This window comes from Culicoides brevitarsis, chromosome 2 (assembly GCF_036172545.1).
Source record: "Culicoides brevitarsis isolate CSIRO-B50_1 chromosome 2, AGI_CSIRO_Cbre_v1, whole genome shotgun sequence".
Classification (NCBI taxonomy): Eukaryota; Metazoa; Arthropoda; class Insecta; order Diptera; family Ceratopogonidae; genus Culicoides; species Culicoides brevitarsis.
In genome coordinates this window covers 40,375,145-40,396,984 of record NC_087086.1, presented here as the reverse complement: position 1 = coordinate 40,396,984, position 21,840 = coordinate 40,375,145, and the positions used below count along the sequence as shown (strand labels likewise).

General features: G+C 30.3%; 6 protein-coding genes across 7 annotated transcripts in view; 3 read left to right on the top strand and 3 right to left on the bottom strand.

Moving 5' to 3' along the window:
* The window catches only part of LOC134832690 (17S U2 SnRNP complex component HTATSF1), a 35,969-nt gene extending 35,754 nt beyond the window's left edge, over positions 1-215 (top strand). Inside the window, exon 6 of the mRNA XM_063846801.1 lies at positions 37-215. Coding sequence (XP_063702871.1) covers positions 37-163 — 127 coding nt within the window. The 3' untranslated portion in view covers positions 164-215. The remainder of the gene's footprint in view (positions 1-36) is intronic.
* On the bottom strand, positions 34-4,181 carry LOC134832689 (ribosome quality control complex subunit TCF25). 2 transcript variants are annotated; one of them, XR_010162069.1, is made up of 6 exons: positions 4,146-4,181; positions 3,853-4,009; positions 2,114-3,681; positions 869-1,050; positions 408-810; positions 34-140 (listed from the first exon to the last, which is right to left on the bottom strand). XR_010162069.1 is itself a non-coding variant. In XM_063846800.1 (5 exons), the coding sequence occupies exons 2-5, from the start codon at positions 3,985-3,987 to the stop codon at positions 635-637; spliced, it is 2,061 nt and encodes a 686-aa protein (XP_063702870.1). In that variant the 5' UTR covers positions 3,988-4,009; positions 4,146-4,181; the 3' UTR covers positions 284-634. The 2 variants fall into 2 exon arrangements, 1 of the variants encoding a protein (XP_063702870.1); XM_063846800.1 differs by lacking the exon at positions 34-140 and having other exon boundaries at positions 284-810.
* Positions 4,182-6,245: 2,064 nt separating this feature from the next.
* Positions 6,246-6,611, top strand: LOC134829146 (uncharacterized). The gene has a single exon (XM_063842142.1). It carries the CDS (start codon positions 6,246-6,248, stop codon positions 6,609-6,611), a length of 366 nt encoding a protein of 121 aa, XP_063698212.1.
* On the top strand, positions 6,485-8,290 carry LOC134829474 (UBX domain-containing protein 6). Its single transcript, XM_063842551.1, has 2 exons — positions 6,485-6,903; positions 7,158-8,290. Exons 1-2 carry the CDS (start codon positions 6,616-6,618, stop codon positions 8,193-8,195), a joined length of 1,326 nt encoding a protein of 441 aa, XP_063698621.1. The 5' UTR covers positions 6,485-6,615; the 3' UTR covers positions 8,196-8,290.
* Positions 8,291-12,245: 3,955 nt separating this feature from the next.
* LOC134832438 (heat shock 70 kDa protein cognate 5) lies at positions 12,246-15,769 on the bottom strand. Its single transcript, XM_063846455.1, has 2 exons — positions 14,055-15,769; positions 12,246-13,176 (listed from the first exon to the last, which is right to left on the bottom strand). The coding sequence occupies exons 1-2, from the start codon at positions 15,637-15,639 to the stop codon at positions 12,683-12,685; spliced, it is 2,079 nt and encodes a 692-aa protein (XP_063702525.1). The 5' UTR covers positions 15,640-15,769; the 3' UTR covers positions 12,246-12,682.
* A 1,882-nt stretch (positions 15,770-17,651) lies between these two features.
* Positions 17,652-21,840, bottom strand: part of LOC134832459 (serine/threonine-protein phosphatase 4 regulatory subunit 1-like) — a 55,659-nt gene continuing 51,470 nt past the window's right edge. Inside the window, exons 7-9 of the mRNA XM_063846480.1 lie at positions 19,720-21,711; positions 18,682-18,817; positions 17,652-18,619 (exon numbers count right to left, since the gene is read on the bottom strand). Of these exons, the coding sequence (XP_063702550.1) occupies positions 18,171-18,619; positions 18,682-18,817; positions 19,720-21,711 (2,577 nt within the window). The 3' untranslated portion in view covers positions 17,652-18,170. The remainder of the gene's footprint in view (positions 18,620-18,681; positions 18,818-19,719; positions 21,712-21,840) is intronic.

Sequence of the window (21,840 nt, the reverse complement as noted above, 5' to 3'; positions counted from 1 at the left end):
ATTTAATAAAAATTAATTTTTAATGAATTTTTTTAGGATGTCAGAAACTGATGCTGAAATGGAAGCTCGTCTCTCACAATGGGATCGATATTTGGAAGCAGAAGATAATAAAGAAGAGGCTTCTGAAGCAAAAGTTGTTCCTGAAACGAAAACTGAGTCATAAAATTTGATACTTTTTAGTAAAATTCTCAAAAAAATATGAAATAAAAGTGAAAAATGAGTACAAAAAATTCTTTAAATGTAATTTTTTAAAGGAATCAAGAATAATTTTTATTTTCTTCTTTTCTTTAAGTATTTTTTTTTACAAATTCTTCGATAATAATGATACACAGACATGTACAATAATTAATTTTCATCTTTTTTTTCACATCATTACAAATATTTTGTTAATAAATTTTTACTCTTACCAAGCTACGAAACAAATAATCGGATCACAATTGAGTTTTTGACACTTTCTTCCTCTAATAACGTTTTCAAAATTTCTTATTTAGCAAAAAATTAGCCCGATGATTGATTTTTTCTTATTAATTGGTGGCTTGAATTGATCTGATTTGTAATTGATTATTTTTCTTTATTAATAATGTGTTTTAAGCAAAAAGCATTTTTTTTTCTCATGAGAAACCGAGAAGAACATTTATGTCAGATAGTCATTTGGTTCGTCGTCACTACTTTCCTCGTTTTCGTCGACATCAGCGTCATTTGGTCTTTCGGGAACGCGGATGTTCGATAAGAAGTCACGCATGGCATCTACGATTGAATTTAGTGACGTTCGAAGTTCAGCATAAGATTGAACGCCGCCGCCAACTGCACCTAAAATAATGAGTTTTTATGAAAAAAAAATTTTTTTATGGAAATTTGAGCTTTTTACCTTCGTTCTCTCTCGCAGCTTCGGCAGCACGTTGTTGTTGACCTTGAATACCTCCGGGTACGGGTTGAACAGGCGCCGCTGGATTATTTCCCTGAACACTGAAACTCGGTAGCAAAGATTGGAAAAACATTGATAGCGGAGATCCGTTGAGCATGGCAGCTGACGTTCGATTGAGATCAGGTCTGAAAAGGATTTTCAAGAATTAAATTGATAAAAGGTGAATTTAAAAAATATTATTTAAAAATTTTGAAAAAAATAAATCAAAAATAATTTCAATTACGATTTTTAGAAAAAAATATAATGAAAATTTTTAAAATTAATTTAAAAAATAATAAAATAAAATTTTTTAAGGAATAATATTTTTCAAAAAAATTAAATAAAATAAATCAAACTCAAATAAAAAAGTAAACTAAAATTTTTGTACTAAAAATTTAGCTTAATTTAAGTTTTAAAAAATATAAATTATTAAAAATGATCTTTAATTTGACTTGAACTTTTAATCAAAAAAAAAAAATGTTTTTAATTTTTTGTCCAGAATAATAAATTAAAAATTTAGGAAAATTTAACATGACATCAGAACAAAAAAAAAAAAATTATTTTTATTTAAAAAAAATTAAAATGGAATTTTTTAAAAAATGACATTTTTGAAAAAAAAATGTGAAAAAATATATAAAATATTTTTCAAATTAAAATTTTGAATTAAAAATTTTTTGTCAAATAAAAAAAATAAGCTATTATTTTGGTTAAAAAAAATAAAATAATTTTCTTCAAAACATTTTCTTAAATTTAACTTCTTAATTTTTAACTTTAACTAAAAAATAATTTTTTTTTGTTTATAATTTTAAATTTAGTAAAATTATGTTAAATTTCAAAACAAAACAAAAAAAATTAAAAAAAAAAATAATAAAATATTTTAATTATTTTTTTTTTCATATTTTTTTTTTACTTGAATAATAAAATTAAAATTTCAAATAAAAAATAAAAAAATAATGAAATTTAATTTAATTAAATTTTGTAAAAATTTAATTCTGATCAGATATTTTTTATAATTTTATTTTAAAGAAAAAAAAAATCGAAATAAAATTATAAATCCTTGATTCAAAAATTTTTTTTTTTCAGTAATATTAAGTTAAAAATTAAAATTATTTTTTTTTTAAATTTTTGAAAATTTTTAAGAAATTTAAGAAATTAATTAAAATAAAAATGAAAATTTTCAATTTTTTTATAACAAATTTCAAAACATACCTCGTATAAATATCAATGGAATCCAGCGGCGGCAACGGATCATACATCAAAATCGACGTCGACGGTTCATTCTTCAACGCTTCCGCAAGCGGAACCTTTTCCTTAAAATCCGACAACACAATATGCCGTAAAATTGGTCTTGGCGGCGTAATATATCTCGTACTGCGCTTCTGTTCGTACTCCGCAACGATGGGATCTCCTGAATCAACTTTATCCAACACAACTCCGACATTCCGTTCCAACCAGGGAAGAATATCCGCATCGCGCCAAACCATTTTCGAACGCGCGACATACAACGAGGTCAATTGTTGCAACGGAAGTCGCTGTTTCGAGTAACATTGGGGCGCAAAATATGGATGCGTCGTCACACGCGAGTCCGTTTGAATTGCCAACTCGTCAAGTAACAATCGGAGAACTGCGGGAAACATCATGAGGGCATATTGCAACGCTTTATCGGCTTCGTCCAGTTTTCGTGTGTAAAAGAGGGCAAGCGCATAGGAATATGCCATGTTTGGTAGTTGCGATAAATTGTGAGTTTCTTCCCATTCCTCGAAAAGTTGTGTGAGCCATTCAAATTGCTTCGCACGAATCGCGTAAAAATCCAGGATCAGTTTCACGGCGAGATTATCATTTTCCGGATCGAGTGTCAGCAGGAATTTCGTGATTTCCAAAGCGGTACGGGAACAAGCTCGTGACTCGAGGAATTGAGCATGCTTGAAGAGGACAATAAAAAGTGCGCGATTTTCTTGTCGGCGATAATCCAAACGACTTGTGCCCGAAACAATCGAAAACATCGAATGAAAGGACGACTCAAGTGCATAAACGGCATGTTCAATAAGTTCAGAAGCCATTCCGTAATCCTCACTCATCTTGCATAACTCGGAAAGTTGGATCAACGAATCGACGTGATATGGTTGCTGATTAATAATTTTAATAATATTATCGGAATCCATCGTTTCAACGGCTGTCAGGAACTTTTGTTGCAATTGTCGGTATGCGGGGCTGTGTTCGAACGAGAAATAAATCGCATTTTTGTCCGAAATTTTGCTATTGTGAGTTGGCGTTGTATCGGGATTCGGTACAAGATTCATGTAAATTCCCGTTTTGCCAACTGGCGGCCAATTTTCCTTCGGATTCACGAGCCACGTCGATCGCAAGAGTCTCGGAGCGCCTCGTGGATTGCGTCGTTTGTTCTGCTCCGCTTGAATAACTCGCGTCCCGAACATCCGTTTCATCTCGTTCGCCGCATTCAAGTTTTTATGTTGGACCGAGAGCAGGGAACGAACGCCGCTTGTCTCTTTTGAAGCCAGATTTGCGGCATTTGCTTCCGCCGTATCTGTTCCAAAGAGTTTGTCAACTTCCCGAACCGTGCGCGAAATATCGTCTTCGGCATCGGCATTATCTTCGCTACTTTTCCGCTGTGACAGATATTTCCCGGTGCGTTTCTTCGTCTTGCGCTTTTTTTTCTTCTTTTTCGCTTCGGCGTTGTAAAAGTTGTAAGAATCGCCGCGTTCTGTGTCGTCATCTTCCTTGATTTCACTTTCGCTTGGCGATGCGGTCTGGTTTAGCTACAAAAAAAAAAACAAAAAAAAAATTAAATAAACAAAACATTGCGAAATATGGTTTGTGTAGACAGAACGACGTGCATGTAGCGAGAGGAATTGTTGCACGACGTCACAAAAATCGATAATTTTGTAATACAGAATTTTCATTAAAAAGCCAAGAAATGGTTTGCTTACCAAATCGTAACGGTTGATGTTGAGTTGTTTTTTTGTGGGAATGACAAGATCACAGTCAGACTCGTTCTCGTCAACGTCAATTTGATTCGGTTCTTGAATCTTTACCGAGAGTTTCTTTAGTACTCGAGACGACATTATTTATCCATCAATTTTTCACCTAAAACAACAATGAAACATTCGATTTTAAGTGAATTTTTGAAGATAAAGGTAAAATTTTTATTAATTTTTGGTTTTTATCAAGTTTCAAAGATGAAATTTATGAAAAATTATAAGAAATGAAGACAACTACGTACCTTTTGAACAAAAAAAAAACAATGACAGCTGCTCTTTTGGGTTGTGAAATTTGCACCTTTTTGCATTTAGGGTTGCCAGATGTTCATTTTTTTAGAATTTTTTTTTAATAATTTTGGGTTTTACATATTTTTCATAAAAAAAACCTTCAAAAATTGTTAAATTTTTATTGATTTTTAATGATATTTAAATTAATTAAATTATTATTTAAAAAATTAAAAAAAAAATCTAAATTTTTTCCGATGTACAAGCGCCATTTACAGAAGTTAGCAAAAAAAATTGATCAAAAAAAAATTTCAGTCAAAATCCTCTTATTATGAGGGCTCATGTACCCATTTTTGAAAATTGAGTTAGATCACCGTTCTCCGTCTCAAATTGAAGGTTTTGACTTTAGAAACAACTTTTGTTTTGGACTTTTTCTAAATTTTGCGTTTTCGATGTACAGGAGCCTTTTAAAGATGTTAGCAAAAAAAATTGATGAAAAAAAATTTAAGTCAAAATCCTCTTATTATGAGGGCTCACATACCGATTTTTAAAAATTGAGCTAGATCACCGTTCTCCGTCTCAAATTGAAGGTTTTGTCTTTAGAAACAACTTTTGTTTTGGACTTTTTACAAATTTAGCGTTTTCGATGTACAGGAGCCTTTTAAAGATGTTAGCAAAAAAAAATTGATGAAAAAAAATTTAAGTCAAAATCCTCTTATTATGAGGGCTCACATACCGATTTTTCAAAATTGAGCTATATTACCGTTCTCCGTCTCAAATTGAAGGTTTTGTCTTTAGAAACAACTTTTGTTTTGGACTTTTTCCAAATTTTGCGTTTTCGATGTACAGGAGCCTTATAAAGATGTTAGCGAAAAAAATTGATGAAAAAAATTTTAAGTCAAAATCCTCTTATTATGAGGGCGCACATACCGATTTTTCAAAATTGAGTTAGATCACGGTTCTCCGTCTCAAATTGAAGGTTTTGATGTTAGAAACAACTTTTGTTTTGGACTTTTTCTAAATTTTGCGTTTTCGATGTACAGGAGCCATTTAAAGATGTTAGCGAAAAAAATTGATGAAAAAAAATTTAAGTCAAAATCCTCTTATTATGAGGGCTCACATACCGATTTTTAAAAATTAAGCTAGATCACGGTTCTCCGTCTCAAAATGAAGGTTTTGATGTTAGAAACAACTTTTGTTTTGGACTTTTTCTAAATTTTGCGTTTTCGATGTACAGGAGCCATTTAAAGATGTTAGCGAAAAAAATTGATGAAAAAAAATTTAAGTCAAAATCCTCTTATTATGAGGGCTCACATACCGATTTTTAAAAATTGAGTTATATTACCGTTCTCCGTCTCAATTTCCAAAATCCTCTTATTATGAAGGCTCATGTAGAGATTTTTAAAAATTGAGTTATATTACCGTTCTCCGTCTCAAATTGAAGGTTTTGTCTTTAGAAACAACTTTTGTTTTGGACTTTTTCCAAATTTTGCGTTTTCGATGTACAGGAGCCTTTTAAAGATGTTAGCAAAAAAAATTGATGAAAAAAAAATTTAAGTCAAAATCCTCTTATTATGAGGGCTCACATACCGATTTTTAAAAATTGAGTTATATTACCGTTCTCCGTCTCAAATTGAAGGTTTTGTCTTTAGAAACAACTTTTGTTTTGGACTTTTTCTAAATTTTGCGTTTTCGATGTACAGGAGCCTTTTAAAGATGTTAGCAAAAAAAATTGATGAAAAAAAATTTCAGCCAAAATCCTCTTATTATGAGGGAAATTAATTTTCATTTCCAGGCTTCCAGCTACCAAATTTATCAAATTTAGGTTGAAAATTTATTTTGAATGGTTTTGCCAAAAAAAAAAAAAAAAAAAAAATTCTGCAAAAAATTTCCTTCAAATTATCAATTAAAATTCAAAAATTTTTATTTTTTCACAAAAACAAAAATTGTTTTAAATTAAAAAATGTTTTGAATTAGAAAATAATAAATTCCTTCACAATTTAGAAATCTGGCAACCCTATTAAAAATTGTTCACATAAAAATAAAGAAAAACAAATCAAGTTTTGGTAAAATTTTCATGGAAATTGCGCGTCAAAATCGCCGAAAGCCCGATTTAAATGCAGTTTAATGCCCTAATTGCCAATTTCAGTGCGACACTCAACGATTACCTGCTGCTTGCATCAGAAAAACTCCGTGTGTTGCGTCCCATCGTTCATGACTCAGTAGATTTCATCCACGAGAACATCATCCGTCACTTGCAAGACCCCGAGAAGCCTCTTTTTACGGAATTTCAGTATACCTTGCTGAAAACGTTGTTCGTGCTGCTTCTTGTGAACTTGCTCTTCATTTTATTCTTTTGGCGAAAATACGGTCCCGTGATTACAGACAAGTTCATTCGCCCGAGCACTTTGAAAGAAATTGAGGAATTGAAATTGTCTGTGGCGAGATTGAAGTTGCCGAAGGATTACACGCCACGAATCTAAAAAAATGGACAAGAAAACGAGCAAAGCGGAAGAGAAACTCAACAAAATTAAGGGATTTTTCACGAAAAAAAAGGCAGAAGCGAAATTTAAACTTGGAGTTGCGGGTCCCGGAAGGAAATTAAACGATGATTCGCCGACAGTGTCACAACCAGCGAAGAAAACGGCAAAAGATGCTTATGTTCCGCCCAAACGAGATCATTTGACGGATGAAGCGAAGAGAGCAGCTGCTGCGGCAATGTCCCGATTTCAAGGAAAGACTGAAGATTTTGACTTTTCTTTGCAAGCGATCAGAGTAAGTGTCGTTTTTGGATGATTTTTAATGATATTAAAAAAAATAAAAAAAAAATAAAAAAAAAAAAAAAAAAAAAAAAAAAAAAAAAAATTAAAAAAAAAAAAAAAAAAAAAAAAAAAAAAAAAAAAAAAAAAATAAAAAAAAAATAAAAAAAAAAATAAAATTAAAAAAAAAAAAAAATTAAAAAATAAAAAAAATAAAAAAACAAAAAATAAAAAAAAAAATAATAAAATTAAAAATATTTTTTTCTTCAGGCACAAGCACGAAAAGAACTTGAAGCGGAACGAGCAGCTGCCAAAGAATCAACAAGTGTCGAAGTAGCAAAAGAAGTTGATCCGGATCAAGCCAGCCAATTCGCAGTTCAAGGAGTTTTCTTCCGTTGCCCCTTCATAAGCGAAGAAATTCTGCCAAAAAAAGAATGGAAAGTGAAAATTAAGGAATTTTTGTATGAACAACTCGAGCAAGAACGGGGACTTACCTCATGCCTGATCATTCACAATTGCAACACGAAGGAAAAAATCGAGCCGTGCGTCGAAACGCTAATTCGTTACATCGAAAACATCATAAATCATCCGGACGAGGAGAAATATCGCAAAATCCGGATGTCGAACAGAATTTATCAGGAAAAAGTCGAATCTGTCGAGGGAGCTTTTGACTTTTTAACTTCCATCGGCTTCGAAGAACAAACGATCGACGACGAAAAATTCCTCATTTTCGCAAAAGATGTCGCTGAAAACTTGGAAAACATGAACACCTTATTGGAAGCGCTTAAATGCTCGGAGCCCATTCCCATTGAACTCGATAGAAATTTACAAGTTTTGCTTCCGTCACAAGTTCGGGTAACTGCCTTACCGCCGGAATTCTTTCGCGTTACTGTTGAAGAGTTAAAACGCGAACAACAAGCTCGTGCGGAGGCATTGGAGCGTTCGCAGATCCTCATGACGAAGACGATGCGCGAAAAGGAGGAACAACGCGTGATAAATCGCTACAATTTTGCGTTGATTCGCGTTCGATTCCCCGATGGCGTTTACTTGCAAGGCACTTTTCATGTCTTTGAGAAGCTCGAAGATGTCTTTGAAATGGTAAAGTCAGCTTTGAAAACGAGTGAAGCGGAATTTAGTCTTGTTTCGCCGACAGGACACAAATTTAATGGGAGCGAAGATCGTGAAAAGTCGTTGCATGACCTGAAGTTGATTCCGAATACGGTTTTGAACTTTGCCTATGAAGGCGAGTCGAAGAGTTTGAAAGAGTATCTGAAGGAAGAGATGCTCGTTCTCATACAACAAGTTTAAAAAATATTTAAAAAAAAGTCACGAGTTTGTTAGAAATTTACTATTCCTTTATCGAAATGTTTTGAAAAGCTTTTCACGGATAATAAATATTATTAAATGGAATTGATTTTTGTTTTTTTACTCTGAAATTGATTAAAAATTTGATCAGAATCCCTAATTTTTTATTTTTTAATTAAAAAAAATATTTCAAAATTTTTGTTAACGATCGAATTCAAATATGAAAATTATGCATAATTTCATTAATTTTTTCGAAAGTTGAAATTTTCTTAATTTTTTTTTTGTCATAATTTAAAACTTGAATATTAAACAGAGAGATTCTTAATTTTTTCATCATATTTAATTAAACTTTTAAGAAAATTAAAAAAAAATTTAAAAAAAATATTTTTTTTTAAATTCTGGATTTTTTCAATTAATATTTTTTGCTAAAAATTTACGTAAAAATACGTAAAAAAATACGTAAAAAATACGTAAAAAATTTTTAGCCCTAAATTTGTCAAAACTTGGCATGCAAAAATTATCAGATTTTTTGTTACGGCAAATATCGACCCAATATGAACAGAAATGAACTTTAGAATGAATATTTATTCAATTTTAGGCTTAAAACTGATCAAAAAATGACTTGCAAAAAAAATCAGAGTTTGAACTTCCAAACTCTGATTTTTTTGTTACGTCAAATATCGACCCAATATGAACAGAAATGAACTTTAGAATGAATATTTATTCAATTTTAGGCTTAAAAGTGATCAAAAAATGACTTGCAAAAAAAATCAGAGTTTGAACCTCCAAACTCTGATTTTTTTGTTACGTCAAATATCGACCCAATATGAACAGAAATGAACTTTAGAATGAATATTTATTCAATTTTAGGCTTAAAAGTGATCAAAAAATGACTTGCAAAAAAAATCAGAGTTTGAACCTCCAAACTCTGATTTTTTTGTTACGTCAAATATCGACCCAATATGAACAGAAATGAACTTTAGAATGAATATTTATTCAATTTTAGGCTTAAAAGTGATCAAAAAATGACTTGCAAAAAAAATCAGAGTTTGAACCTCCAAACTCTGATTTTTTTGTTACGTCAAATATCGACCCAATATGAACAGAAATGAACTTTAGAATGAATATTTATTCAATTTTAGGCTTAAAAGTGATCAAAAAATGACTTGCAAAAAAAATCAGAGTTTGAACCTCCAAACTCTGATTTTTTTGTTACGTCAAATATCGACCCAATATGAACAGAAATGAACTTTAGAATGAATATTTATTCAATTTTAGGCTTAAAAGTGATCAAAAATGACTTGCAAAAAAAATCAGAGTTTGAACCTCCAAACTCTGATTTTTTTGTTACGTCAAATATCGACCCAATATGAACAGAAATGATCTTTAGAATGAATATTTAGTGATCAAAAATGACTTGCATTTGACTTCAAAAAAAATCAGAGTTTGAACTCCAAACTCTGATTTTTTTGTTAAAACGTTTAGAATGAATATTTATTCAATTTTAGGCTTAAAAGTGATCAAAAATGACTTGCAAAAAAAATCAGAGTTTGAACCTCCAAACTCTGATTTTTTTGTTACGTCAAATATCGATCCAATATGAACAGAAATGAACTTTAGAATGAATATTTAGAATGAATATTTATTCAATTTTAGGCTTAAAAGTGATCAAAAAATGACTTGCAAAAAAAATCAGAGTTTGAACCTCCAAACTCTGATTTTTTTGTTACGTCAAATATCGACCCAATATGAACAGAAATGAACTTTAGAATGAATATTTATTCAATTTTAGGCTTAAAAGTGATCAAAAATGACTTGCAAAAAAAATCAGAGTTTGAACCTCCAAACTCTCCAAACTCTCCAACCTCCAAACTCTGATTTTTTTGTTACGTCAAATATCGACCCAATATGAACAGAAATGAACTTTAGAATGAATATTTATTCAATTTTAGGCTTAAAAGTGATCAAAAATGACTTGCAAAAAAAAATCAGAGTTTGAACCTCCAAACTCTGATTTTTTTGTTACGTCAAATATCGACCCAATATGAACAGAAATGAACTTTAGAATGAATATTTATTCAATTTTAGGCTTAAAAGTGATCAAAAATGACTTGCAAAAAAAATCAGAGTTTGAACCTCCAAACTCTGATTTTTTTGTTACGTCAAATATCGACCCAATATGAACAGAAATGAACTTTAGAATGAATATTTATTCAATTTTAGGCTTAAAAGTGATCAAAAAATGACTTGCAAAAAAAATCAGAGTTTGAACCTCCAAACTCTGATTTTTTTGTTACGTCAAATATCGACCCAATATGAACAGAAATGAACTTTAGAATGAATATTTATTCAATTTTAGGCTTAAAAGTGATCAAAAATGACTTGCAAAAAAAATCAGAGTTTGAACCTCCAAACTCTGATTTTTTTTTGTCAAATTACCCAATATGAACAGAAATGAACTTTAGAATGAAAATTATCGACCCAATATGAACAGAAATGAACTTTAGAATGAATACTCTGATTCAAATTTTCAAGTGATCAAAAAATGACTTGCAAAAAAAATCAGAGTTTGAACCTCCAAACTCTGATTTTTTTGTTACGTCAAATATCGACCCAATATGAACAGAAATGAACTTTAGAATGAATATTTATTCAATTTTAGGCTTAAAAGTGATCAAAAAATGACTTGCAAAAAAAATCAGAGTTTGAACCTCCAAACTCTGATTTTTTTGTTACGTCAAATATCGACCCAATATGAACAGAAATGAACTTTAGAATGAATATTTATTCAATTTTAGGCTTAAAAGTGATCAAAAATGACTTGCAAAAAAAATCAGAGTTTGAACCTCCAAACTCTGATTTTTTTGTTACGTCAAATATCGACCCAATATGAACAGAAATGAACTTTAGAATGAATATTTATTCAATTTTAGGCTTAAAAGTGATCAAAAAATGACTTGCAAAAAAAATCAGAGTTTGAACCTCCAAACTCTGATTTTTTTGTTACGTCAAATATCGACCCAATATGAACAGAAATGAACTTTAGAATGAATATTTATTCAATTTTAGGCTTAAAAGTGATCAAAAATGACTTGCAAAAAAAATCAGAGTTTGAACCTCCAAACTCTGATTTTTTTGTTACGTCAAATATCGACCCAATATGAACAGAAATGAACTTTAGAATGAATATTTATTCAATTTTAGGCTTAAAAGTGATCAAAAAATGACTTGCAAAAAAAATCAGAGTTTGAACCTCCAAACTCTGATTTTTTTGTTACGTCAAATATCGACCCAATATGAACAGAAATGAACTTTAGAATGAATATTTATTCAATTTTAGGCTTAAAAGTGATCAAAAAATGACTTGCAAAAAAAATCAGAGTTTGAACCTCCAAACTCTGATTTTTTTGTTACGTCAAATATCGACCCAATATGAACAGAAATGAACTTTAGAATGAATATTTATTCAATTTTAGGCTTAAAAGTGATCAAAAATGACTTGCTTAAAAGTGATCAAAAATGACTTGCAAAAAAAATCAGAGTTTGAACCTCCAAACTCTGATTTTTTTGTTACGTCAAATATCGACCCAATATGAACAGAAATGAACTTTAGAATGAATATTTATTCAATTTTAGGCTTAAAAGTGATCAAAAAATGACTTGCAAAAAAAATCAGAGTTTGAACCTCCAAACTCTGATTTTTTTTTTACGTCAAATATCGACCCAATATGAACAGAAATGAACTTTCAAAAAATGACTTGCAAAAAAAAATCAGAGCTTAAGCAATAGAAAATTGTACTTGTTTTCATACTTTTGAGTTAATGTTTAATATAATTATTTTTTTTAAATTATTTTTTTTTATTAATTTAAAAAACTGCAGCGAAAAATTGAGTTAAAATTAAATCTAATGGATCAAAAAATAAAAAATTAAAAAAATTTAAAATCCAAAAATTAATTTTTTTCTTGAGAAAATCAAAAATAATTTCAAACACGCCAAACTTATTGAACCCCAAATCAAAGAAAGAGACAAAAACATCAAAACATTTACTTTGGAATCAATTTTTTATTATCAATAATTTTTAATCTTGCATCTTGGTTTGCTTCATTCTCAATCATTCTACTTTTCTATAATTTTTTTTTAATAACTGGTACAGCTTAGTAACTCTTGATAATAATTTCGCGCTTTTACATTAAAGTTCCCTATCAGTAAATTTTAATGCGTGATAACTTAAAGTCTATTTTTGTAAAGTTCTCGTTCGAGGGACATAAAAAAATTCAACACATGACTAAATTTAACGAATTTTTTTTCAGTCCAATTTGCACGATATCCTGTCGTTTGTTTATTTAAGTTTTTTTTTTGGGGAAAATGCTTAAAATTAATCGGGACTTCCTAATCTACTTCTATGCACACAAAATATTCATCTATGAAGTGGGAAAAGGAAAAATTTTACAAAAAATTAAAAAAAAAAAGTGTTGCTCGTTCGAATTATTTAACTTTTGTTTTCCTTCTTTTCGCCTTGTGTGTCGTCGCTTTGTGTGGTTTGTTCGTTACTGCTGCTGCCGCTTCCGGATGATGATTCGCGTTCCGATGCCATTTTCTTGTATGCCATTTCGAAGAGTTTCAACGAGGATTGTTGGAGGCTTGAGACAGTCTTGCGGATTTCCTCAGGGTCGGCGGAGTCCTTGTTGGCCAACAATTCGCGAACTTTGGTAATTTCTTCGCGCATTTTGTCGCATTCTTCCTTCGGCAATTGATCCTTGTATTCTTCCATTTTGGTTTCGGTGTCGTGAACAACGCTTTCTGCCGTATTGACAACTTCGATGCGTTCCTTCTTGATTTTGTCCTCAGCAGCGAATTGTTCGGCTCTCTTGATCATGTTCTCGATTTCGTCTTTGCTCAAGCCGCCCGATGATTGGATGACAATTTGTTGTTCCTTGCCAGTTCCCTTGTCGCGAGCAGATACGTGGACAATGCCGTTTGCATCTGAAATGAGAAAATTTATTTTTAGAATGAATTATTTGCGTATGTAAAAATAAAATTTTGGAGACACATTTTTTTTAATTCACCAAATTTTTCAATTTTTTTTTAATTCAACAAAAATTGTCACATTTATATGAATTTTGAAAATTTTAAAATTTAAAGAAATTTTTTTAAATATATTTTAATTTTTTTTTCAAATTTTTATAAATTTCATTATTTTTAATATTTTAAAAATTTCATTATTTTAAAAATTTTCCTATTCAAAAAAAAATTCTAATTTAATAAATTTCATTTCAATTTAAAAAATCATTGAAAAGTAGATGATGAAAAGTTTTTTTTACTCAAAAAATTATAAAAAAAATAAAATTATCAATTTTTAACATTTTTGAAAATTTTTCAATATTTTAATTTTTTAAATTTTTGAAATATTTTTTTTTTCAAATTCAAGAAAAATTATTTTATTAGTTTTTCAAAATTTTTTTTTATTTTTTATTATTTTTATTTTTTTAATAAAACAAAAATTTTCGGATTTTTTTATATTTAAAAAATAATTTAAATAAATTTTTAAAAAATTTTTCTAATTCAAATATTAATAAAAAAAAAGATTCGAAAATATTGAAACAAAAAAAGAAAATAAAAAAAAAATTATAAAAAATTAAATAATAAATTTATCAATTTTTTAAAATTTTTGAAAAAAAATTTCAAAGTAAAAATTTTAAATTAAATATTTTTTTTCCCATAAAATACTCAAAAAAATTTTAAAATATTTTTTTTTTATGAAAATAATTTTTTTAAAATAATTTTTTAATTAAATTTTGTAAGTTCAACATTTTTATGTACGAAAAAATTAAAATTAAAAGAAATATTTTAAATTTTCTTACCAATATCGAATGTAACTTCAATTTGTGGGACTCCACGGGGCGCTGGAGGAATGCCAACGAGTGTGAACGATCCCAACATCTTGTTATCGGCAGCCATTTCACGTTCTCCTTGATGTACCTTGATCTCGACTTGCGTTTGTCCGTCAGCAGCTGTTGAGAAAACTTGCGATTTCTTCGTGGGAATTGTCGTGTTTCGCGTAATTAATCTCGTGAAAACTCCTCCGAGCGTTTCAATACCCAACGACAGTGGCGTAACATCGAGCAAAAGCACATCCGTAACATCTCCAGCCAAAACTCCGCCTTGAACTGCAGCGCCAACAGCAACAGCTTCATCGGGATTGACAGCCTTCGAGGGAGCTCTTCCGAAAATTTCCTGCACAACCGACTGAACTTTTGGCATACGCGTCATACCGCCAACCAACAAAACTTCGCCAACGTCACTTTTGCTAACTTCAGCGTCGGCAAGGGCTTTTTGGCAGGGCGCAATGGTGCGTTTGATCAAATCGCCAACCAATGATTCCAACTTGGCACGCGTCATTTTCAAGTTCATGTGTTTGGGTCCCGAGGCATCCATCGTCAAATACGGCAAATTGATGTCAGTTTGGGCGGAAGAAGATAATTCGATTTTTGCTTTTTCCGCAGCTTCCTTCAAACGTTGCATGGCCATGGCATCTTTGCGAATGTCGATACCTTGATCCTTCTTGAATTCGTCGACGAGGAAGTTGACAATGTGATTGTCGAAGTCTTCGCCGCCAAGTAAAGTGTCTCCGTTCGTGGATTTTACCTCGAAAACGCCTTTTTGGATCTCCAAAATCGACACGTCGAAGGTACCGCCGCCCAAATCGTACACAGCGATAATTTTGTCGTCAGTTTTGTCCATGCCGTAAGCCAAAGCAGCTGCTGTGGGCTCGTTAATGACTCGCAAAACGTTCAAACCAGCAATTTGTCCGGCATCTTTCGTCGCTTGACGTTGACTGTCGTTGAAATAAGCAGGCACAGTTACCACAGCGTTCTTTATGGGTTGTCCCAAATACGCTTCCGCCGTTTCCTTCATCTTTGTCAACACGAAAGCTCCGATCTGCGATGGCGAATAGACTTTTCCGTCCGTTGCTTGTACCCAAGCATCTCCATTCGAGGCCTTGACAACTTTATACGACAAATTTTTCAAGTCCTTCTTGATTTCGGGATCATCGAATCGTCGCCCGATCAAACGTTTTGTCGCATAAAAGGTATTTGCGCTGTTCGTTACTGCTTGACGCTTCGCTGGCATGCCCACAAGACGCTCATTGTCCTTCGTGAAGGCGACATGTGACGGTGTCGTACGAGAACCTTCGGAATTTTCGATGACCTTTGCTTGCTTGCCCTCCATGATGGCAACACACGAGTTGGTTGTGCCCAAATCGATACCAATTACGGCGCCCTTTACTTGCTCCGACGAGTAACGCAAACCAACCCGGCGATTTTGCAAGGACAAGAGATTCGATGTCGTCGGCTTTTCCCATAGTGTGGAAAACTCGCGTTTACATAACAGACTTTTTCGCGATTGAGCCGCTAATTTGAACAAATTACGGTAACTTGAGGCCATTCTTGCTGCTAATTAATGTTTCACGCACTTTTTTCCGATTTAAAATGAGGATTTTTGGGAGATTTTCTCGTTTTTTTACCACCGATGATGGCGAGCACGTTGAATTGGATGATGAAACTCTTAGAATGTCAATGTCGGTACAGCGATAGGCGCTCGTGCACATACGAGATGTCTCTAGAAGTTTCAGTCTCAAATGTCATTAGTTACCGTCGTGTTGATAAGTTGAAAAGAAACGGAAAATTTATTTTATTTCAACTTTTTTAAAATAAATAAAAAATACTTAAAAATTGAAAATATTAAACTTAAAATAATTATTAATTTTTAAAAATTAAATTAAAATAAAAAAAATAATTATATTATAATTTAAAAATATTTAAATTTAAAAAAAAATAAAATTATTTATATTAAATTTTGAGTTAATAAAAATTTAAATTGAAAAATAGAAAAATTTAAAATTTTCTTAAATTTAATTTATTTTGCAGTTTTTAAAAAAATTTAAAAAAAAATTATATTTTAATAAAATTTAAAATTAAAGTTATTTTAAAGCTTACCATTTAAGGTAAAATTAAATTTGAGACAAAAATTTAGTTAAATTTTACATTAAACTTTTAAAAAAATTTTGAAAACATTTTTTTTAATTTAAATTTAATATTTTTAAAAAAAATTATAAAAATATTTAAAAAAAAATAAAATTTACTTTAAAAATTATTAATATATGAATTTTAAAAAAAATAAACTTTTAACAAAATAAATTTTTAAATAAAGATTTTTTAGTTTTTCAAAACAAAATTATAAATTTTTTGACAAAAATATTTAACGGTATAAAAATTTTATTTTTAAAAATTAAAAAAATTAACTCGACACAAAATTTGTTCGAAATTAAAAATGTTCAATGAAAAATTCAAATTTAATTTATATATTAATATTATTTATATATTTGTTATTATTTTTTTTATTAAATAAAAAAAAATGAAAAATTAATAAAATTAAATTATCATCAAATCAAATTTCCGTTATGAGAGAAAAGATTTTAAAATTCATTACGGTAAAATTTTTATCACATGTTCTCTCATCAATAACATTCGTCTCTTTCAATCAAATCAAATATCAATTCACTGTTAGACGTTTCCGTTATCAAAAGAGTAATTTAACATGAAAATTGTGAAATTAACTTACAATTCATTAATTTGTTAAATGATTTTTTTTAAGTTTGAAATTTTTGCAAAAATTTTATTATATATTTTTTATTGTCTATATTTTTAATTGCAACAGGAAAAAAAGAAATTTTTTAAATATTTTGTTACTCGATTTTTTTTCTGAATTAATAATTTTCATTATTTTTAGTTAAAAATAATTTTTTTTTATAACTTCAAAATTTCTCAAACTCAAAAGAAATTTTCTTAATTTCTGATGAAAAAAAAAATAATTTAAAACATTTTCGTATAAAAAGCAATATAGAAATATTTATTTTGAACAAAAATTAAAAGAATTTTTTTTTTTTTTTTTGAAAAATTTAATTTAAATAAAAATTAAAATATTTTTCTTAATCTTTCCTTGAGAATTTTATTATTTTTTTATGAATTTAAATTTTACCTTTTCACGCAATTCAAAGCTCTAAAATTAAACAACTTTTTTAAATTAAAAGAAAAAAAGTTTCAAAAACAAATTTTTGTAGTTTTTGTTTAAAGCTTTAAAATTATGAGAATTTTAAATCTTTTGTTAATTTTTTTTTGAAATGAAAATAAAAAAAAATAAAAAAAAAAAAAGTTTTTTGCGAGAAAAAATTTTTTTTTTGACGAAATTCTATTCTTAAATAAATATGAAGCCTTAACTTACCTTGAAAATAAGAAAAAAATCTTAAAAAATTAAAATAAATAAAACTCATTAAAATTTACACTTTGAGTGTTGAATTTTTATTTTTTTTTCTTGGTATTTTTTATAATAATTTTTTTTTTGTTGTAAATGTACAATAATCATTATAATATGATAATAGATGTGTTTAGTGTTCATACGTTTTTGATAAAAAATTAGGCAAACTTGTATTAAGTCTTAAAGGTTGATTCTGATTTCCTTTCATTTTCTTTATTTTTTTTTTAAATTTACGAATCGTTACAAAATTTTATTTATTTTTATTTAATTTTTTATTGTATCAAAGACTTTTTACGATTAATTTTTGCTAGTTACGGATAAAAAACTGTTCTTATCACTATTTGAATTGGATCGATTTATTTTTTTTTTCACTTAGGGGCTATTTTTTAATATTGGCTTGTTTTGGATGTGTGTGTTTTTGTATACATAAAATAATATTTTTTTGTTTGTTTAAAAGGGAAAGTAACGAAGGACAATGATTAGTGACCGATTTACAGAAAAACAATGTTAGAGTTAAAAATTTTGACTAAAAAAATTCGCACACGATTGCGACAACAACAAAAAAAAACATCAGTTGCGTTTTTTAAACTCAAAAGGAGGACCGAATTTTTTGTTTGTTTGTTTGTTTCTTGAATCACAGATATTGTTTAGTTTTCATTTTTCTACCATTCTTCTTGATCGGTGACATTTTCTGGCTCCTTTTCTTCAGCAGTTGTCGCAGTTGGTTCTTCTTTTTCCTCCTGAACTTCTTTTTCTTCGTCTTTTGAGTCATCATCATTTTTTGGCAATTCGTCAGTTTTTTCCGTTTGGTCCTCCAAAAACTTATCCAAGAGACTGTGAATGATGGTGTCGGAACCCTCGGAAGTCGTTGTCGTGTCTAACGTCGCATTTGCTTCGGTTGGATCGACATTTGCTGCTGCGGCGGCGGCGCCTTCTCCATCTGTCGGTATCTCCAAGGCGTTCATTTTGTTCAACATTGCTGACAATTTGAGGACTTCTTCGCTGACATTCGTTAAAGTTGTGTTTTCGCGCACATCTCGGTCCTTATCTTGCTTCAATTCGTAAACGCGCAAACCGATCATCTCGTGTAAGGATTCTTGAGAGAAATATGCTGAAGGAGAAAAATTAAAAAATTAAATTTTGAAGAAAAATTTGTTAAAAAAAGTAACTTACAGCATGCTAATACGGTATAACTGAGACACTTTGCAGCATAAAGTCGAATATTGGGCACGGGATGTGTCGATAGGTTGAGCAAATATTCTAAAACGTGTTTGTGGAATATTTCTGCATCAACGGCATTTGTCATGAGCTGAAATTAAAAAAAAAAAGATTTTTATTAAAAAAAAAAATCTAAAGTTAATTAAAAATATTTATCTTCAAAAAAATATAAAAAATAATTAAAAATTAATTTTAATTAAATTTTAGAAAAAAAAATTATTTAAGTCAATCCAAAAATTTTTATTTTAATTTTTATCAAAATTATTAAAAAAATAATAATTAAAAAATTAATAAAAAAATAATAAAAATATTAATAAAAAATAAATTTTAATTCGAATTAAAATTTAAATTAACTTAAAAAATTAAATTTAATTTTTATTTGAAAATTTTTTTCTTAAATATTTAATTTTTTTAAGTAATTTTTATTTTGAAATAATTTTTTAAATAAAATTTTTAAAAAAAACCTTCAAAAAATTATGAAAATTTATTTTAAGAAACAATAAAAAAATTAAAAATTTATTTTAATCAAATTTTAGTTAAAACAAAATTTATTTAAGTCAATAATAAAAATAAAATTATTAATAAAAATTAATAAAAAAAAGTAATAAAAAAATTAATAAAAAAATTTTTTAATTAGAATTAAGATTTATACTTAAAAACATTATAATTAATTTAAAAATGTTAAATTTATTTTTTTATATATTTTTTTTTTATTTTAACACTTAAAAAAATTGAAAATTAAAAGAATATTTTTTTTACAAAATATTTTTTAAAATAATTTAAAAATTCGTATTTTCGAAAAATAAAATTTTTAAATAATGAAAAAATAAATTAAATGAAATATTTATTTTTATGAAATTTTTTATACTTAAAAATACATATAATTAAAAATAAAAAAAAATTATATGAAAATAATTACATAGAAATTTCTTTAAAAAAATATTTTTTTGAAAAATGTTTAAAATGATAAAAAAATAAATAATAAAAGCTCACCATTTTATCGACGGCAATGATATAAAGTTGACGCCGCTTCCAGTTAATGTGATGCGCAAAATAATCACTGAAAAACTTCAGGACTTGTTGTTGCTGCTGCTGCTCTTTGGCATACCGGAAGCTCTCGACAAACGCATCAACGCCCACTTTTCGCACGCAATCATACTTATCCGTCATCAATTTCATCGCCGTTCCCAACAAATACAGCAAACAATGCTCCTTGTTGATCTGCTCATGTATCTTCACAAGCTGAATTATTTGTTGCCCAACAATTTCCCGCAATCGCCAATTAACTTTCTTAAACGGAGGCGTCAAACACATTCCCAGTTGACTCAAAATCCGATCGTGCTCTTGCGGATCAACAACTTTAATAAAAGTCGGCATCGCTTTAACAGCTTCCATCTTAATCTCATCCGCCTCACGGAAAAATTCCAAATACGGAGCAACCAAGTCACGTGTCGTGTGTTCCCTGCCTATCAAAAGCGCAATTTGGGCGATACTTGCTGCCATCGTTTTGCGCACTGACGTCTCCAAATTGTAGCATAACTCGATAAAATGGGACTGCATGAGAGGCCAAAAGCTCTTGCCGAGCGTAAAAATGACAGCGGGGAAGTAATAAGCACATTGGTACATCATCTCGTTGTCAATCGAGGAAAAGTGAATGTAATCTTCGACCAAACTCCATTCAGTTTCCGTCAAATCCGGGTTATAAAAGTCCGTGGAACTCATGCGGGACTTTTTTTTCTCGCTCGTTGTCGAAAGCGCCGTGTTATCGAGCGTGTCATCCATGTCACTTGCAATTAAAATCGTTGAATCAGCAGATGGCGAACGTTTTAGTTCCGAGGCGGGGTCTTCTTTGATGTCAACCGAAGCACTTGGCGTATTGGAGTTGACCAAATTGAGATCGGGAACAACTTCGGGCGGCGGGATGTACCAATAACGATGCGAATTGAACTCATCGAGCTCCGAAAGGTCCTCGGAAGTCTTGTTCGGGGGTGTTTCTGACTGCGGAATTGGCGGCGGAGGCGGAAGATTTGCCGCATCGTCATCCAAGAAGACATTATCGTTGTTATTATCGACGAGATTTTTCTCGGTTGTGCCTTGTGCATTATTATTCGACGTATTTTCGGGCGTCTGATTGTTGTTTGTACTGTCTTCCTCCATTCCCTTGGCTGAATCCTCCTCCAATGGCGGCGGAAGCGGTTGTAATTGCACCTCGTCAAGTGACGACGACGACTCTTGACTGTTGTTGCTGGAAGACATTTGTGATTTGTTACTCAAGTCATACGTATTGCCGAACGACATCCGACTGTTACTCGAATTGCCGCTATCGAAGATGTCCCAATCGTTTCGCGAAAGTCTCGGATGCAAATCCATATCCATATCGCCTTGAAAATTTCTCGTATGCGGCGAATAATCCATCATGGGCCCATCGATAAAGTTATTTTTCAACGGCGAACAGAATTTCATGAATTTCCCCAAGACATCATCTTCCGTGATGCTCGCAGGTGCCTTTGGTTTCTCGCCATATGACGGTGGTTGTGTCGCATACATTTTTCGCGTATCATATCGCTTGTAGATGTCACTCCCGATGCCACTCGTGCTCTCCGACAACACAGAAATTCCCGTATCATCGGACTCGGAGACACTAGTTGCGCTGCTTCGGCGATCACGGGGATCCATTTGGTTCGCATACACGATATTGAATAAAAATTGCTCGATATTTGTCTTTTCCTCTTGCGATTTTAAGGCATCCACGTAACTTTGGGCGAGCGGCGGAATCGATTCTTCCAATTTTCGCTCGTATTGTTCCAAATTGTGAAGAATTACAGCAGCATTGGGTTGATTTCCGTATAAAAGTTGCTGATGTTGTTGTCCGGGATTTCGGAAATTCTCATCTGCGGCATTCGTGATGAACAAATCCAAGCAATAATCGTATGCGAGACCGTAGATTTGGGGTTGAGCGAAGGCAGCGATGAATTGTCCGAGACTCTGTAAAAAAAGAAATTTAAAAAAAAAATTATTAAAATTTTGATTTTATACAAAAATTCATTATTATTTTAATTTTTATTGCATTTGAATTTAAATTTTATTTTTAAGAAATTAATAAAAAAATTAATT

Excerpts from the sequence above, each read along its gene's own strand:
- LOC134829474 (XM_063842551.1), top strand. The coding sequence starts at position 6,616 with ATGGACAAGAAAACGAGCAAAGCGGAAGAGAAACTCAACAAAATTAAG. Across the intron at positions 6,904-7,157 it reads TTTCTTTGCAAGCGATCAGA|GCACAAGCACGAAAAGAACT; the intron begins GTAAGTGTCGTT and ends TTTTTTCTTCAG.
- LOC134832689 (XM_063846800.1), bottom strand. The coding sequence starts at position 3,987 with ATGTCGTCTCGAGTACTAAAGAAACTCTCGGTAAAGATTCAAGAACCG. Across the intron at positions 3,682-3,852 it reads ACATCAACCGTTACGATTTG|CTAAACCAGACCGCATCGCC; the intron begins GTAAGCAAACCA and ends TTTTTTTTGTAG. Across the intron at positions 811-868 it reads AGCTGCGAGAGAGAACGAAG|GTGCAGTTGGCGGCGGCGTT; the intron begins GTAAAAAGCTCA and ends TCATTATTTTAG.
- LOC134829146 (XM_063842142.1), top strand. The coding sequence starts at position 6,246 with ATGCAGTTTAATGCCCTAATTGCCAATTTCAGTGCGACACTCAACGAT.
- LOC134832438 (XM_063846455.1), bottom strand. The coding sequence starts at position 15,639 with ATGGCCTCAAGTTACCGTAATTTGTTCAAATTAGCGGCTCAATCGCGA. Across the intron at positions 13,177-14,054 it reads TGAAGTTACATTCGATATTG|ATGCAAACGGCATTGTCCAC; the intron begins GTAAGAAAATTT and ends TTCTCATTTCAG.